The 15,342-nt window shown below is 39.8% G+C and overlaps 1 protein-coding gene across 1 annotated transcript in view; it reads right to left on the bottom strand.

Annotated features, from left to right (window-relative positions):
* Positions 1 to 13,893: 13,893 nt before the first annotated feature.
* PLPPR1 (phospholipid phosphatase related 1) overlaps positions 13,894 to 15,342 on the bottom strand; it is a 301,713-nt gene continuing 300,264 nt past the window's right edge. The window contains exon 8 of the mRNA XM_017527790.2: positions 13,894 to 15,005. Within this exon, the coding sequence (XP_017383279.1) occupies positions 14,973 to 15,005 (33 nt within the window). The 3' untranslated portion in view covers positions 13,894 to 14,972. The remainder of the gene's footprint in view (positions 15,006 to 15,342) is intronic.

Genomic DNA, 15,342 nt, shown 5'->3' on the forward strand with positions numbered 1-15,342 from the left:
CCATTTATAACTGTATTAGAAAATCATAATAGCAACAAATAAAATAAAACAATAAGAGCATGAAGTTTTATTTTCCCTTAAAAAGAACCAACAATGGGAAATCTGCAGAGAGTTAGAGGTCCAACAATGGCAGGTGGGGATGAGAGGCTAAAAGGAAAAAAACAACAACCATAATGAAGTGCTTGTTTATGCAATTCTGCACCCAAACCCGTACCCAACAGGTGTGGGGGCTGAAAAGCAGTGTTGTTTCAAAGCCCTTTGTCGTATATTATCCCCTTTGGCTCCTAACACCTTGCAAAATAGGTCACGCGGGTAATATTTCAACTGAAGAATTAAACTTTGTTGTATTGAAAACCACAAAACTAAGATCCACTAGTGTTATAATGGGTAAGACAGGAGGCTGTGGTGTCAGATATAGCTTGAATTCCCACTTCTACTATCAACTATTTATCAGACTTGGAGCTCCCGTATAGCCCATTCCCTCATCTGTAAAATGAGAACAATGAGTACTTTCTGCATGTTTCCCTTTCCCTCCTCCAAAAGTTCTGCACATTTTTCACTGAGTTCCCAGAAGTTTAATTTGGTTAGACCCAATGTAAACTTTGCCTTGGTCTTTTCTTGGAATTTAAGTCTCCAACTTAACGTGTTCTCTCCCACTACAGGGCGTGAAGCACCAATTGGTCCCTTGCCAGTTGCCAATGTTCCAGCTGTCAGCCACCCCACCAAGTGCCCTTGCAGATGACCCAGTGCAGATCCATGTGACAGGCCTGCCCCCATCCCAGGTGGTGACTCTGAAGGCCTCGCTGAAGGATGAGAAGGGGAATCTGTTTCGGTCCATGGTCTTCTACAGGGCTAATGAGGTCGGTGAGGTGGACTGGGAGCAGGCTCCTGCATTTGGAGGTGACTACATGAGGGTACATCCAATGGGCCTCTTTTGGTCCCTGAAGCCTGAGAGGCCTTTCTGGAGGCTGCTCAAGCAGGATGTGATGAACAGCCCCTTTTGGGTCATGCTGGACCTATATGACTCCATTTGTTTTCAAGATTCAGCCACTGTTCAGCCCAAGGCTAGCCAAACTGTGCAGCGCTGGTTCTCAGGCCCTGGGGTGCAGAGGAAGCAGATCCGAGAAGGTCTAGTGCGAGGGGCCCTTTTTCTCCCTCCAGGTGAGATTAATCTTTGGTGATAGAGAAACCAGTGTTAATGTGTATTAGTTTGTTTTCACACTACTGATAAAGGCATACCCGAAACTGGGAACAAAAAGACATTTAATTGGTCTTACAGTTCCACATGGCTGGGGAGGTCTCATAATCGTGGTGGAGGGCAAAAGGCACTTCTTACATGGCAGCAACAAGACAGAATGAGGAAGAAGAAAAAGTAGAAACCCCTGATAAACCCATCAGATCTCACGAGACTTATTCACTGTCACGAGAATAGCATGGGAAAGACCAGCCCCCACGATTCACTTACCTCCCCCTAGGTCCCTCCCACAACACATGGGAATTCTGGGAGATACATTCAAGTTGAGGTTTGGCTGGGACGCAACCAAACCATATCATAATGGAAATAAAAACAACAAAAGAAGTATCGGGTTATTAGAGAGCCAGTATTTCCTATAAACTTTTAAAATTAATGTGCCTGTGTGTGTGTGTTTGTGTGTGTAATTAATTTTGCTCACCTTGTATTTTCACAGCTATTTGACCCTTTTTTCACTCTTTCTGACCCTATTTTCTTCTCTCTCTGCACTCTCAGGAGAAGGCCCTTTCCCAGGAGTCGTTGATTTGTTTGGGGATATTGGGGCCCTAATAGAATTTCGAGCCAGTCTTTTGGCTTCCCACGGTTTTGCAGTGCTGGCATTAGCATATTTTGCCTACGAAGACCTGCCTGACAAACTGCAGGAGGTGGACTTGGGATATTTTGAGGAAGCTGCCAACTTGCTACTAGCTCATCCCAAGGTATTTAAAATACTTTCCATTTTACCCTGCAACATTACACATACACACACACAAAGTCACCAATGTCTGCTCTGTTTACCAACTTGTGCAGACTTGGAGATAGCACAGTTGACAGTTAAATGCAGATATAATAGCTTCCTTGTAAGTTGAGTTGATTTGTGATCAGTTTTGTGATTATTGGCACATAGAAGACAATAAATAAGTGGTGGACATGATATGGTTATGTTTTAGTAGAAAAAAACCAAGACATCTTTAACTTGAAGGGCTTGTAACTTGTTCATAAGTGGCTCTCAAGGCTTTACTGTCTCTCATCTCAAATCATGAATTCTCTGGCTTGACAGGTTTTCAAACTTCAGTGATTATCTCTGCAGGGGAATAATGCTGTAGTAAGTCACACTGAAGAGTCCTGAAGCTAAGAACAATGCAGAAGTTCAATACTAAACCTGAGGTACAGGATCAGGTCAGGAGCACTGGCAAAACTGATTTGACTGCATCATCTGACTAGCTGAATTAGCTCTTTAGTTAGTTTCAGAGCTAGGGGCAGAGTGAAGCATAGAGTAAGTGTCCAATGCCATGAGCCAGGCTAGATGAAGGAATCTGAAAAGGAAGGGTCATTTTAGCACTCTTTGTCAAGTGTGTCCTTCTACTACAGAAAATGTAGCTCATGGACCAGTGGCCACAGCATTATCTGGAAGCCTTCAGAAATGCAGAATCTCATTTTTCATCCCTGAATCAGCATACTGCATATTAACAAGATCCCCAGGTGATTCTTAAGCACATTAATGATTGAGAAGGACTGGGATAGTACACTAACCTAGCTTCCTGTAAGAGTTAAATATCACTTGAACTAGGATCTAGTTCTCTTGAGGAGTTCCAAAGTACTAATATTTGTGCTAATGATTAAAAAGAGAAACCCGGAAATAGATATCACAATATCAAGCATCAGGGCTGGTATTCCACTGAGTTTAACTTATTGTTTTGCAAATCAAAATGTTCAAATGTCAGCCATATCTTATGGATCAACTTAATAATGGTAAAACAATACTGGCTTACATTTGTTGAGTGACTATTTGTTAGACTCTAGGCAAGATTTTATATGCAGTCTCATGTAACATTCACAATAGCCTTATGAAGTACTATCAACAGCAACCTCATTTTTCAGATGAGGAAGCATATTTAAAGTAATGTGTCAAAACTACATAGCCAGTAAGTGACAAAGACAATCCGATAATGTCTTTGCTCCAAACCATTAAATTATCTTTGACTTCCCCAAATATTTCATTCTCTTCGACCCCAACCCTGAAGGGCCTTGACTCTTCTCAAGGAAAGATAGGATATATTTCCTATTTGAACATTATCAACATCTTCATCTTTAGTGTTGAGAAAACATGTAATTTTTCTAAGCTTATTTGAGTGTTTTTAAAAGATTGCCTAAAAAGAATTAAATGCCAACTAAAATGTTTTCAAATTATTTTTTTTTCATTTCTCATGTAACTATTTGTGACATTAGCCTGAGGAAAATAAGTCAACTGCAAAAATTCAACTTAGATTTAGATTCAGGAGATAAGCTTCAATTTCTACCTCTGCCTTTTGATAATGTTGTAGCCTTAAGCAAATCTTTTAAGTTTCTTCAATCCAGTTTGGCTATTGGAAAGACCAACTGAGATAATGTGTATAGAGCACTTAGCATACAGTAAAATCCCAAAAAGTCCACTTTGTTATCTTTGCCCATCTATTTTCTTCCCTGTCTTCCCAAGTCTTCAACCAATCACCAAGTGTTTTAAGTTCTCCTCCTGTCTTTTTCAATGCATCACACCCTCTTCATCCTCCTTGACATTGTTTTAGCCTACTTATCAATTTCCTACTTCCGGATACAGCCTTCCTCCTTCACTCTCCATTCATCGACACACGGATGGTTCCTGATTTTCTTGGGGGACATTTTACACTATTAGATTCTTGGGCCCACTCATACCTATGGAACAGACACTCAAAAAAATTCAGTTTCAGAAAGCTCAAAAAAAAATCAGTTTAAAAAAAAAATCAGATGATTCTGATGACAGGAAGTGCTGGGGGTACAATTGTGAACAAAATAAGCAAACTAGATCTTTAAGTACTTGCTGTTGTTTGTCCAGAGTGCCCTTCCTTTCCTCCTTCATCTTTGAGACCTCTCACGTCCCCTCAGCTCCCTCAGTCTATGAGAGAATGAATGATCCCCTTGTATGAGCTACTACCTTTTCCTCTTGGGCTAGGTACTACAATTCAATTATTTATTGAATCCAAGCCTTTTGTCTTTATACTATCATTGCTTTCAAAATTGGCTGTTGAATTTATGGAGGTAATAAATACATGGGCAAAAGTTTCATAGCTATAAAATGCCATTTAAATGTGAATTCCACTTACATAATATTCAAGAGAACCTGGGAAACACCCTTTTTTTTTCTGGCTAGAGACAATTTTGCTCTTCAGAACGCTTACCTGGCTCTGTACTGCCAAGTATCACTGGTGCATTAGACTTTTTGCCTTTACAAAACTCTGCAGTTGATGAAGAGTGTTTATTTCTATTGTTTCACTTGAGCCTCATAACAACCTTGAAAAGTCAGTAATAGTATCATCCCTACAAGACAATAAAGCTTAGAGAGTGTAAGTGGGTAATGTTCTCAGTCCCAGAAACTGGTAAACCTGGATGCCAGGTCTCGACCTCCTTTGACTCTTTCCATCATACTTGTTTGTTGGCACGCCCAGGACAGCTCTTTCTCAGCTTGTGACCTGTAATAGATTTCCCTTTGTTTTGTGCTTCAGATCCAAAGGCCAGGGATTGGAGTGATCTCCATGTGCAAAGGTGCCAAGATTGGCTTGGCTATGGCATGCTGCCTGAAGTAGGTGGTGGCCACCGTCTGCATTAACGGGACCAACGCCAGCTTTGAAATTCCCCTCAGATAAGGGGATCTGGTTGTGACACTCATCCGCTCAGCTCAGGAGCGCCTGCAGGTCCACGTCTCTGGAGCTGCCCGCATCCGCCACTGTAAGGGAGACCCCTGAGATGAGCTCCATCAGCAGAGTGTGCTTCCTGTTGAAAAGGCCAGGGGTTGAGGCCGGGCGCGGTGGCTCACGCCTGTAATCCCAGCACTTTAGGAGGCCGAGGCAGGTGGATCACGAGGTCAAGAGATCGAGACCATCCTGGTCAACATGGTGAAACCCCGTCTCTACTAAAAATACAAAAAATTAGCTGGGCATGGTGGTGCATGCCTGTAATCCCAGCTACTCAGGAGGCTAAGGCAGGAGAATTGCCTGAACCCAGGAGGCGGAGGTTGCGGTGAGCCGAGATCGCGCCATTGCACTCCAGCCTGGGTAACAAGAGCGAAACTCCGTCTCAAAAAAAAAAAAAAAAAGAAAAAAAAAAAAAAAAAAAGAAAAGGCCAGGGGTTGGATTCTTTTCATCGTCGGAGAGAGTGACGAATACCCGGATAGCAAAGCGAACGCTGAGCAGGGCGTGGACCAGCTGCGGAGCCACGGCAGAAGCAGCCGGAGGATGCTGGCTTACCCCGGGGCAGGCCACCTCCTAGAGCCGCCCTACGCTCCCTTATGTTTCGCGTCCTGGAACGCAGGCATTTCAAGGCCCTTGCTCTGGGGAGGAGACCCTGCTGCTCATGCGGCAGCCCAGGAGCACGCCTGGGGGAAGATCCAGAAATTCTTCAGGCAACACCTCATTAAGACCAGAAGCAAACTCTGAGCAAGGGCTGAGTGATGATGGGGTGGGCAGAGGCTGGAATGCAGGTGGGAGGATGATGATGAGGCTAGAATGAGGTGGGGTGAGAGGGCTCTCCTAGTTTGGCTAGATCCACAGACATCTTGAATCAACTGGAAGGAGGTAAGACACAAATCAAAGGACTGGGCACACATTCATAGGAAGTATTTCTCATAAATTTATACGTGTTACAAATTTTTGTAAATTGAATTCTACTTTATACAAACTAAGGCACATTATTATTTCAAAATAGTGATACCCTTGCAAACTGTTTTATTGTTGAACAGAGTCACGTTCATTCACTCAGGCTTGAGTGCAGTGGTGAGATCATGGCTCACTGCAGTTTCGAACTCCCAGGCTCAAGCTATCCTCTCAGCCTCCTGAGTCACTGGGACTGCAGGTGTGTATCACCAAGCCTGGCTAATTTTTTTTTTTTTTTTTTTTTTTTTTTTTTTTTTTTTTTTTTTTTTTTTTTTGAAGAGACAGGATCTTCTTAAGTTGCCCACGCTGACGTTCAACTCCCGACCTCAAGCAATCGTCTTGCCTCTGCCTCCCAAAGTTCTGAGATTAAAGGCATGAGCCACTACACCTGGCCCCTTGTAAATGCAATAATCTTTTAATACCCCAGTAAGCAAAAGCTTGGGCCAGGCATTGCCAGTCTAGATAAATTCCCTAGAACCTCCCAGTGACTGACAGAAACACATTTTCTGTTTAAACTATTTTGAATTGCATTTCTGACACGATATGAAAAGTTCTAAAACCACTATTAAGTATAAACCTTGCTATAGATTTCCAGTAGATTCTTAATTTTTTTTTTTTTGGAATAGTGATGCTTCTATTTATTCCTAAAATATATATTTACCATTTTAATAAAATTGGATTTTATCAAATGCCTTTGTGGTATTTATTAAAATTAAATGAGTTAATATTGTTAAAGCTATTAGAACAGTGCCTGGCACATAGCAATTACTATTCTAGAGTTAGCCATGATTATTTTCTTAAAGCTTTCCTTCTCAAGTCTGTTAGTGAAGTGAATTACATTTATTAATTGACTCATTTTTCTTATGTATCTAACTTTAATAGATGAATTTATCGTATTGAATAATGTGGGTTTTAAAACTTGTTTTAGTCCCAATCTGGTCATTTATATTTTCTCAGAATTGCACCCATGTTTTCTAGAACACATTTTTCTCTTACAATTTTTGACATGGCCCCTATTATTTATATGCGTGTTTTCTTTTTCTTCTCAGCCTGATTTGTGAAATATTTCTCTTTTATTGATCTTTTCCAGGGACAGTTTTTGGTTTATTTGTTGGTCAAATTGTTTTTCTACTGATTCATTGAGTTCTGATTTTTAGAAGTAAATTATTTTCTGCTGCCACTTTTGTATTTTTCTGGCTTTGTGATATGCAGTGCTCTCATTTCCTTAATTTCTTAGAAAGTTCTGATTTACTTTTTGTTCCACTTAAACCCAAGACTTATTTTGCAAAAGTACAAAGCATTATCCTGTAAATAATTTGTCATTACTAGGAGGTGGGGAGAAATGTCACTTTGGAATGAAGGAATCAGATTATCACAACCTGAACTCACTGCTTAAATTTAGCATCTGTAAAAGGGGTCAGTGACATTATATGTTTCAGGATGGGATGTAATGTGGGGGACCCAGCATTGCTTAAAACTATTCCTGACAACAGGTTCAGAAATAGTAAAACTAATCCTAGGAGGAGGCTTGAGACTAACCAACCCTTTAATAATTAATTAATAATTACTATGGTATCTGGAGAACAAAGTAAATGTCCCTACAAGTTAACAAACTGATTATGTGTCATTCTATGGGACAACTGCCTTGCTTCTTCAAGTTAATTGCATGAAATAAAGAAAGGCTGGAGTTGCCTGGGGCAATTCAGAACTAAGAGAGACTTGAGACATGTCAACAAAATACCGTGTGCAGCCCTGGTTTGAATAAAGTAACTGTAAAAAGACATTTTGGGGATAATTTGAGAAATATGCATATGGACTGGATATTAAATGATGCTAAGGAATTATCTTGTTCGGTGCAATAATACTATCGTGGTTATATAAAAAAATCACTATTTGGAGATTCATTCTGACGTATTTAGCATAATAAAGTGATATCCGGTAATTTAAAATACTATGGGAATATGGCAAAATGTGAATAAGTATTAAGTTTAGATGACAGGTATAGTCAAGTGTGTTATATTATGCTCCCTATTTTTATGTGTGACTGCAATTTTTCACAATGAAAAGTTAAAAAAAGAAATATAATCAAGATATTTAGCGTTCTGCTCCAGAAGACAAAAATATTAGTATGTATGACATCTTTTTCTCCATGGCATTCCCCATTAATTTCGGGTTTTTTTAAACAATAATAACTATGCTTTAATAATTTCCTTGCTCTTTTTTTATTTACAGCAATAACTTCGGCATCCTCGCTCTTTCTTACAATTCATTTTTAAAAAATTCTTGGCTTTACTTTTATTTTGCCATTTGTTCAAAGTACAAGCTATTGAAAATATTCACATCCATTTGAATCTTAGCATATCTGAAAATGTCTATAGTTTGCTCTGACATGTTAATTGTAATTTTTATAGATAAAGAATTTGATGTTAATAATTATTTTCCTTCAGCATTTTGGGGTTTTTTAGTTTTGTGACAATTTTTGTCAAACATAAGTTGATTCTCATTACTTGTGGGATTTTTTTCCTTCTCTCTCTCTGGAAGCTATTTACCATTTTCTCTTTGTTCTGAAATTTCATTAAGATATGACTAAGGGCAGGTTTATTAGTACTCTTTAAATTTATTTATGGCCCATTTCAAACTGAAAACTTGTTTCTATGTTATAGACTATACGGGGCCCCTCCCAATTTCAGGTGTTGAAACTTAATGTAATGTTAATACTACTACATCACATTAAATTTCAACACCTGAAATTGGGAGGGGAGCTATACAAGGTAATAGTCTTAACAGCTGAGGCTTTTAAGAAGCGAGGCGTCCTCCCGTGCGGATGAGATCACGGAGCATTTGGGTGTTTTGCTTTCTGCAACGTGAAGACGTAGGGTTGCTCCCTTCGAGGACTCAGCAAGAAGGCACCGTCTTGGAAACAGAGCGGCTCTCACCAGACTGCTGAACCTGCTGGCACTTGGATTTTGGACTCCTGGTCTCTAGAACTGTAAGAAATACTTTTCTCTGTTTTATAAAGTACCCAGTCGTATGTATTCTGTTACAGCAGCACAAATGGACTAAGACAATCTGTCTTCAGCTTTAGGACATTTGCTTCTGTTAATTATCTGTCCACTTCACCTTTTCTATTTTTTCTGTTCCTTCCTTGGAGCTCCTATTAAGAGGATTTTGGAGCTTCTGGATTCATTCTCCGTAAATGTTAAGTTTTACCGCTGCTTTGCTCTGTGCTTTCCCCTCATGCATTCTTGGAGAATTTTCTGGTTTAACTTTTCAGCCCATTAGTTGTTAAGCTGTATCTAATCTATTTAGCTAACCTCTTGGGTTTTGATGATCATTATTTTTAATTTTCATGATCCATAATTACATCTGAATCTTAAAATCCGTTTTTATAGATATGTCTTCCTTTCTTATTCCTCCTTTTACACAAGGCCTCCATGAATACATCCAGGTTCTATTGTGAATACTGTCATTATGTTTAAAAAAACGAACGAACTGGAGTCCCTTATTGGGATCAGCACCACCCAGGTCTTACTTTTTAGGGGTCTAATTTCAGCAGAATAAGATGTGTTTTTTTTGGCTTTCTTCTTTGCAAGGTGCTATTGGGATCTTGGCTCCCAGCTCTGCCTCATAGGCTTAATTTTACCAAATGTACAGAAATTAGTTTTCAAGGTTGTCATACTTAAATCCCTCAAATGGTGAATTAATTCCACAAGTGGTGACTAGTTATTAGTTATTAGATATGAACCTCCTTTGGCCAAGGCCCTGAACCAGCGAAAGCTTTACCAGACAATGGGCAGCTGTGGCGGAGCTGCGCCTGCTCACCTGCAGGCTTAAACCCCACAGCTGCAGAAGAACAAAAACGCCAAAATGAGAAAACACCTGACTGCAAGATCCCTACAAAGGCAGGGAGAAACTTTTAGCTGTGAAGAGGGGAAATTAAAAGAGAACATCTTTTGTCCAGAACTACATGTAACAAGTCTGTGTGACTTTAGTGAGTCTAGATTTATCCAATCCTGAAATACTAAAAAAATCACTTGAAATTGAAAAAAAACTTTTTTCCTTATAGGACAATTCAATAGAGAAATTACTCTGTGTAACAACATTAAACATCATCCCAAAGGAACAGCTGTTCTCTGTTCCAAAGAATTTGAAGTACATTGATAGATGGACATTCCATTAAGGTTAATAGGGAAATGTAAGCACATGTTTCTTTTAAAGAGAAAGAGAATGGCTTTGAGGAAAAGAGTTTTACCCTCGGACTCTTCCCCTCCACTGATCCCATGGGTTTACTTGGCTTCTTAGGAAAGCCACAAAATGTTGCTTTTTATAGAAGCTGACACACAGGACACCAAAACGACAAGCCAGGATGAGGACAGAGGCACCAGTTTTGGGAAGTACAAAAGTTAATTTTTCTGGCAGAGTCATTTCTAGTGTTAGAAGCATGTGTGGTGTCACCTGGGTTTCCATGAGAAGTAAAACTGTTAGGGCTCAATGGGCTAGAGAGTAAATACAAATTCAATTTATTTTCCTTTCCAGCTTTTTGTCTATCACCAGGCTCCTATAAGTTGAAGGAGTCCGATTTGGAAAAGTATTCTCTAGGAAGAAGGTGTTTATTGAAAGCTATGATCCCACCACATACAATCGGGTCTCAAACGCTGTGGAGTCTGCCTCCTGGATATGTTTCATATATTTCCAACCCATGTTCTCTTTGTCATTACTGCCCCTACCCTACATCCATCATAATCTTGTTTAGCCCAACACAATACCCTCTTAATTGATCATCTCACTTCTCTTGATTTCCTTCAGCTCATTCTACACACAGATGTAGCCCAGACGGACCCTTTAAAAATACAAATCTAACGATGCCATTCTCCTGTTTACTGAAGGCTTCCTGTCCACTGAGGGCTTCTTACCACTTTAGGATAATTTCAGAGTCTGTAACAAATCCTCCAAGATCTCTGATCTTCAGTATTATTAAATGTCTCTTCCCCGTTCACTCACCAGTGGATCTTCAGTTCTTCACAAGTATAAAGCTCTTTCCTGCCCGAGGGCTTTTGTAAGTGCTATTTCCTTGGTCTCATATGCTTTCCCTTATGATTTCTGTCTCATTACTTTCTTATTCTAAATAGCCCAACATATATATCACTTCTTTAGAGAAGCCTAACCTGATAGCTCTGTCTTCCCTGTCTAAATCAGGAGTCCCTTAAAAACATTTAATTGTATATTAAATATTTTATGCGTGTTCTCCTTTTCTTCCACACAACTCTAAGCTTTGTAAGGGTAAGAAATAGGTCTGTTTATTTTGTTGTGTACCTCCAGTTCTTCACATGATCTTATCCTATAATAGATGCTCATTAAGTACTTATTGAATAAATGAATGCATGTATCAATCCTGGAACAATCTGAATCTGGAATGAGGATGTGAGCAAGAGATTTGATATTTATTACAAAATCCCTGTAGCAGTATAGGGGATGATAGTAGATGACATACTAGTTCTAGTACCTATCTTGAACTCAACAGAGTGGGAGTAGTATAATGACCATAATATAACCTACTCCTTAAAACAAACTTGGGCAAGCTGGTATTTGATGTGTTTATCTCTAAGATATTGAACACTTTTGAGGGGTTCTGGCAGTTGGATGTAATAAGGAGTCTAATCAGTTTTTTGAAACAAAAATGCCCCTTACGGTTCTTTCACTCTTTACATTATCCCAGTGATCCCTATTGTCTTGCATTGTGAGGATAGAATTTAGTCTGCCTGCATTCTCTGATTCAGTACAGAATACACAGCCTTTCCTGAAGGGCTATATATTCAGCTACGCATAGCCCATCTGTCGATCACAGCCTGATAGGGAGAGCTTTAGAACTTACCAAGAGAGGCACCCACATGTTTAGCTGTAAGTGCAATTTCCTCACCCTTGTTAGTCCTGCATCTAAAGGTATTCATCTCTCAGCTATCTTCAGGTTCCACTAACGTCCTCTTGATTACCAAATGAGTCACAGTCTCCCTTCAGCCAAAGCAGGAAGAAATCTGGCATCTATTCATGTGTGACAGAAATGTTAACTAAGTGATTTTGCTCTGTGCCAGGTCATGTTTTTGGCACGGAATAAAAGAAAAAATGAAAGACGTCATAGATAAACATGGGGGCTAACAGCCTCGTGAGGTGGCTTATGTCGGTACACCTGGCTAGACTTTTGTTTCTATTTCCTCCCCAGCTTCCCTCTTCTAGTGAGTCAGACTTCCTCACGCACCTGTGGGCTTTCCTTGAAAAGAGAAAAGTTTACTACAGAATTCATTCTCTGAGGCTACGGTCACCACTTGTCCTATTTGGACAGAGGGCTTTGTCCTTGGCAGAAGACACACATGGAGGAGTCTCTAGCCTGAAGAATTTCAAAGGACAAACTTGAGAGATCAGTGTGAGGCCTGTGAAGTATCTTGGGGCTACAGAGAAAGCAACGCAAAAGTTGCCATGCCATAGTAAGGAGTCAGACTGGCTTAGGGATTCCAGGGGTGTGAGTCCTGAGATGCCCCTTAGCTCCAAGTACACAAGGGTGGTGTCTTGGCATGGCTCAGTCATGCATCAACATCTACCAAGTCCAAGGCCAGGAAAATGGAGTTTGTGGCCAAAGCTCCTAGAATACTACAGATAGGTCCCTTTAAAATCAAAACTAGAGGCTGGGTGTGGTGGCTCAGGCCTGTAATCCCAGCACTTTGGGAGGCTGAGGCGGGCTGATCACGAGGTCAGGAGTTCAAGACTAGCCTGGCCAATATAGTGAAACCCCGTCTCTACTAAAATCACAAACATTAGCTGGGTATGGTGGTACATGCCTGTAGTCCCAGCTACTCGGGAGGCTGAGGCAGAATTGCTTGAACCCGGGAGGTGGAGGTTGCAGTGAGCTGAGATCATGCCGCTGCATATCTGCCTGGGAAACAGAGCAAGACTCTGTCTCAAGAAAACCCAAAAAACAACATTGTAAAAAAAAAATCAAAACTAGAAAGAAGAGTAGAAAGATAACATGACTCACTCTGCCAACTTATGTTCTTAAAATGCTAGCTGGTAGCCAGATCCACTGTGACAAGAAATGGGTAATGTAAAAGTAATTTAGACTGCCAGCATTTTTCCAGCGTGTCTTATGAGCAATCAAATAAAACGAATCCTCATTGCTTCTTTTTTAAAAATCCTAAAATATGTTTAGAAAAAAAAGTCATTCTGAAATTGCCTGACATTACATGTAGGTAGCTTATACAGGATTGGAGAGCTTGGAGCCTACAAATGATGCCTTCTCACTATTTCCTTTTCTTCCAGTAGTATCCCTTAAGCCAGATAAGTAGGTATATTACACTGAAAACCCATGAAAAGATGTGGGCTTGGTTCAAAGGCATATCTTGAAGTGCAGAAAATGAAATCTTGAGTCGGGCAGATCTGGGTGTTAATATCACTGCTGACATGTAGAGTACTACTTTGTCTCTGTCACAACCTCACTGGGCTCACTTTTGAGAACAGACAGATTAAGTTTGTCAGGCTTCACAGCTCAGCACCTGGGACGAATAGAGCCTTAAATATTCTTTGTTCCTTGTCCCCTTCCCAACTGTGGTCAGATATCACCCAGAAGATGTCTGCGACCATTGTGTGTGTGTAGCTAAGCTTAGGCCAGAATGAGATGGGGGATTATGAAAAATGTTAGCAGAGGTAACTTTTGTTACTAAAAACTATTGTCTAACTTTTTATTGACAACTCAGAAGTATCTGTGGGTAGCCTCAAGGTAGAGGAGCATGCTAGGGATCCAGAATGTTTGAGTAGCTTAATAATTTAAAGAATTTTATTTGCCTAAAAGCTCACACACACATGTGGAATTATCTCTGTCATGCCCCCATTAGAATTTATTTCAGCAGACATGGAACTGAAAAGTGTAAACACTTGAGTTCACTTCATCAAGGCTTTTCAAATACCTTTGTCCAGTGGATGAAGGTTAAAACAAAAGACATGAGCCAGAATACATTTTGTGATAACGTTTTCTTCTCTTTAGAAAAAAAAAATATGTACAAAAAAAGCTAAGAAGAGCCAATATGGAAGTGTCAAGAAAACATTCTGATAGGTACAGACAAGAGCTCCCTCTCTCAAAGGAGTTACATATTAGTTACCACCATGCTAGAAAAATGAGATGCAGTTAAAATTCTAGAATAATTAAAAGCCACAAAGTGAAGCTGTTGTTTTGGGGCCCTATGTTGTAGATTCTCTGATTCCCTTTCTGTCAAATAACACTGTGCAAACTGTAAAATACTCATTTTCATATAAAGTCCATACAATATGATATACAAAACTGTTGAGTTGACAGGGAAGGCTGATGTCGGCTGCTTTTTGGAAAAAAGGTGGCAGTGACACCTGCCTGCCAAAGGACATTCCAGAAAGATCTTGAGTTTTTTAGTAGAGGCCATTATCTAGGAAAGAATCATACAACTCCAAATACCCTCCAAATCCAGGATTCTCACAATTTTTTGTGTAACTGGTGACTTTGTTAATATATTACTTTACACGGTGAATGAAACAACTTGTTAAAAGATCAGAATGCAACATTCTTTTTAAAAACAATTTTTTTTCTACAATTGACTTTAAGATTTGTTACTAACCAACATTGCCCTTCCTGTAGCTCAAAAGTTGGCCTTTCATTAAAATTCAAAAATTCTGAAGGAGGCAGAAACTATAGTAATAAAAGTTTAAAGTGAGCTGTTATATTTACTTCTGTGTTTATAAAACTGAGAAAAGAAGATTTGTGTACAAATATCACAAAACAACATCAACCATTGAATAAATGTGGTTCTTCGATGCACGCTTGAACAAGAAAATTTTGTTGGTTTTAAAATTCTGGCATAAATATATTAAAGCTGAGCAAAAAAAAAAAAAAAAAAAATCAGGGCAAGCTACATCACTTCCTCATACAAAAAAATGTACAAAACATTAGCTTCTAACTAGATAAACGTAATATTTGTCATCACAGGCTGACATTGAGCAACTGTGTTTTGAAGTATAGAATTGGAAGGTGATTTTAAAAAATGGTTGTGCCACATCAGTCATCTCAGGTAACTTCGGTCATGGAGGCAGAGTGATTCTGTGGAGCAAACACAAGCAGATACAATCTGAGATTGGGTTGCGTGACACTTGTACACTCACTTGTCTCTAAACGGTCCGTTGTTCTGTCTCCTCAGGTGTGCACAGGCTGTTCCCTCCCCTTAATATGCTCTTCCAAGGTTCCTCAAATTCTTACCTCCTTTATTAAAACTGCCCTGATTTTTCATCCAAAATAGGATAATTTCTTCACCGTTTTGTTTTGTTTTGTTTTTGTTTTTTTTGAGACAGGGTCACTCTGTCACCCAGGCTGGAGTGCAGCCTTGACCTGCTGGGCTCGAGTGATCCTCCTTTCTCAGCCTGCCTCCTGAGTAGCAAGG

This window comes from Cebus imitator, unplaced genomic scaffold, assembly GCF_001604975.1.
Source record: "Cebus imitator isolate Cc_AM_T3 unplaced genomic scaffold, Cebus_imitator-1.0 Scaffold51, whole genome shotgun sequence".
In the NCBI taxonomy this organism is placed as follows: domain Eukaryota; kingdom Metazoa; phylum Chordata; class Mammalia; order Primates; family Cebidae; genus Cebus; species Cebus imitator.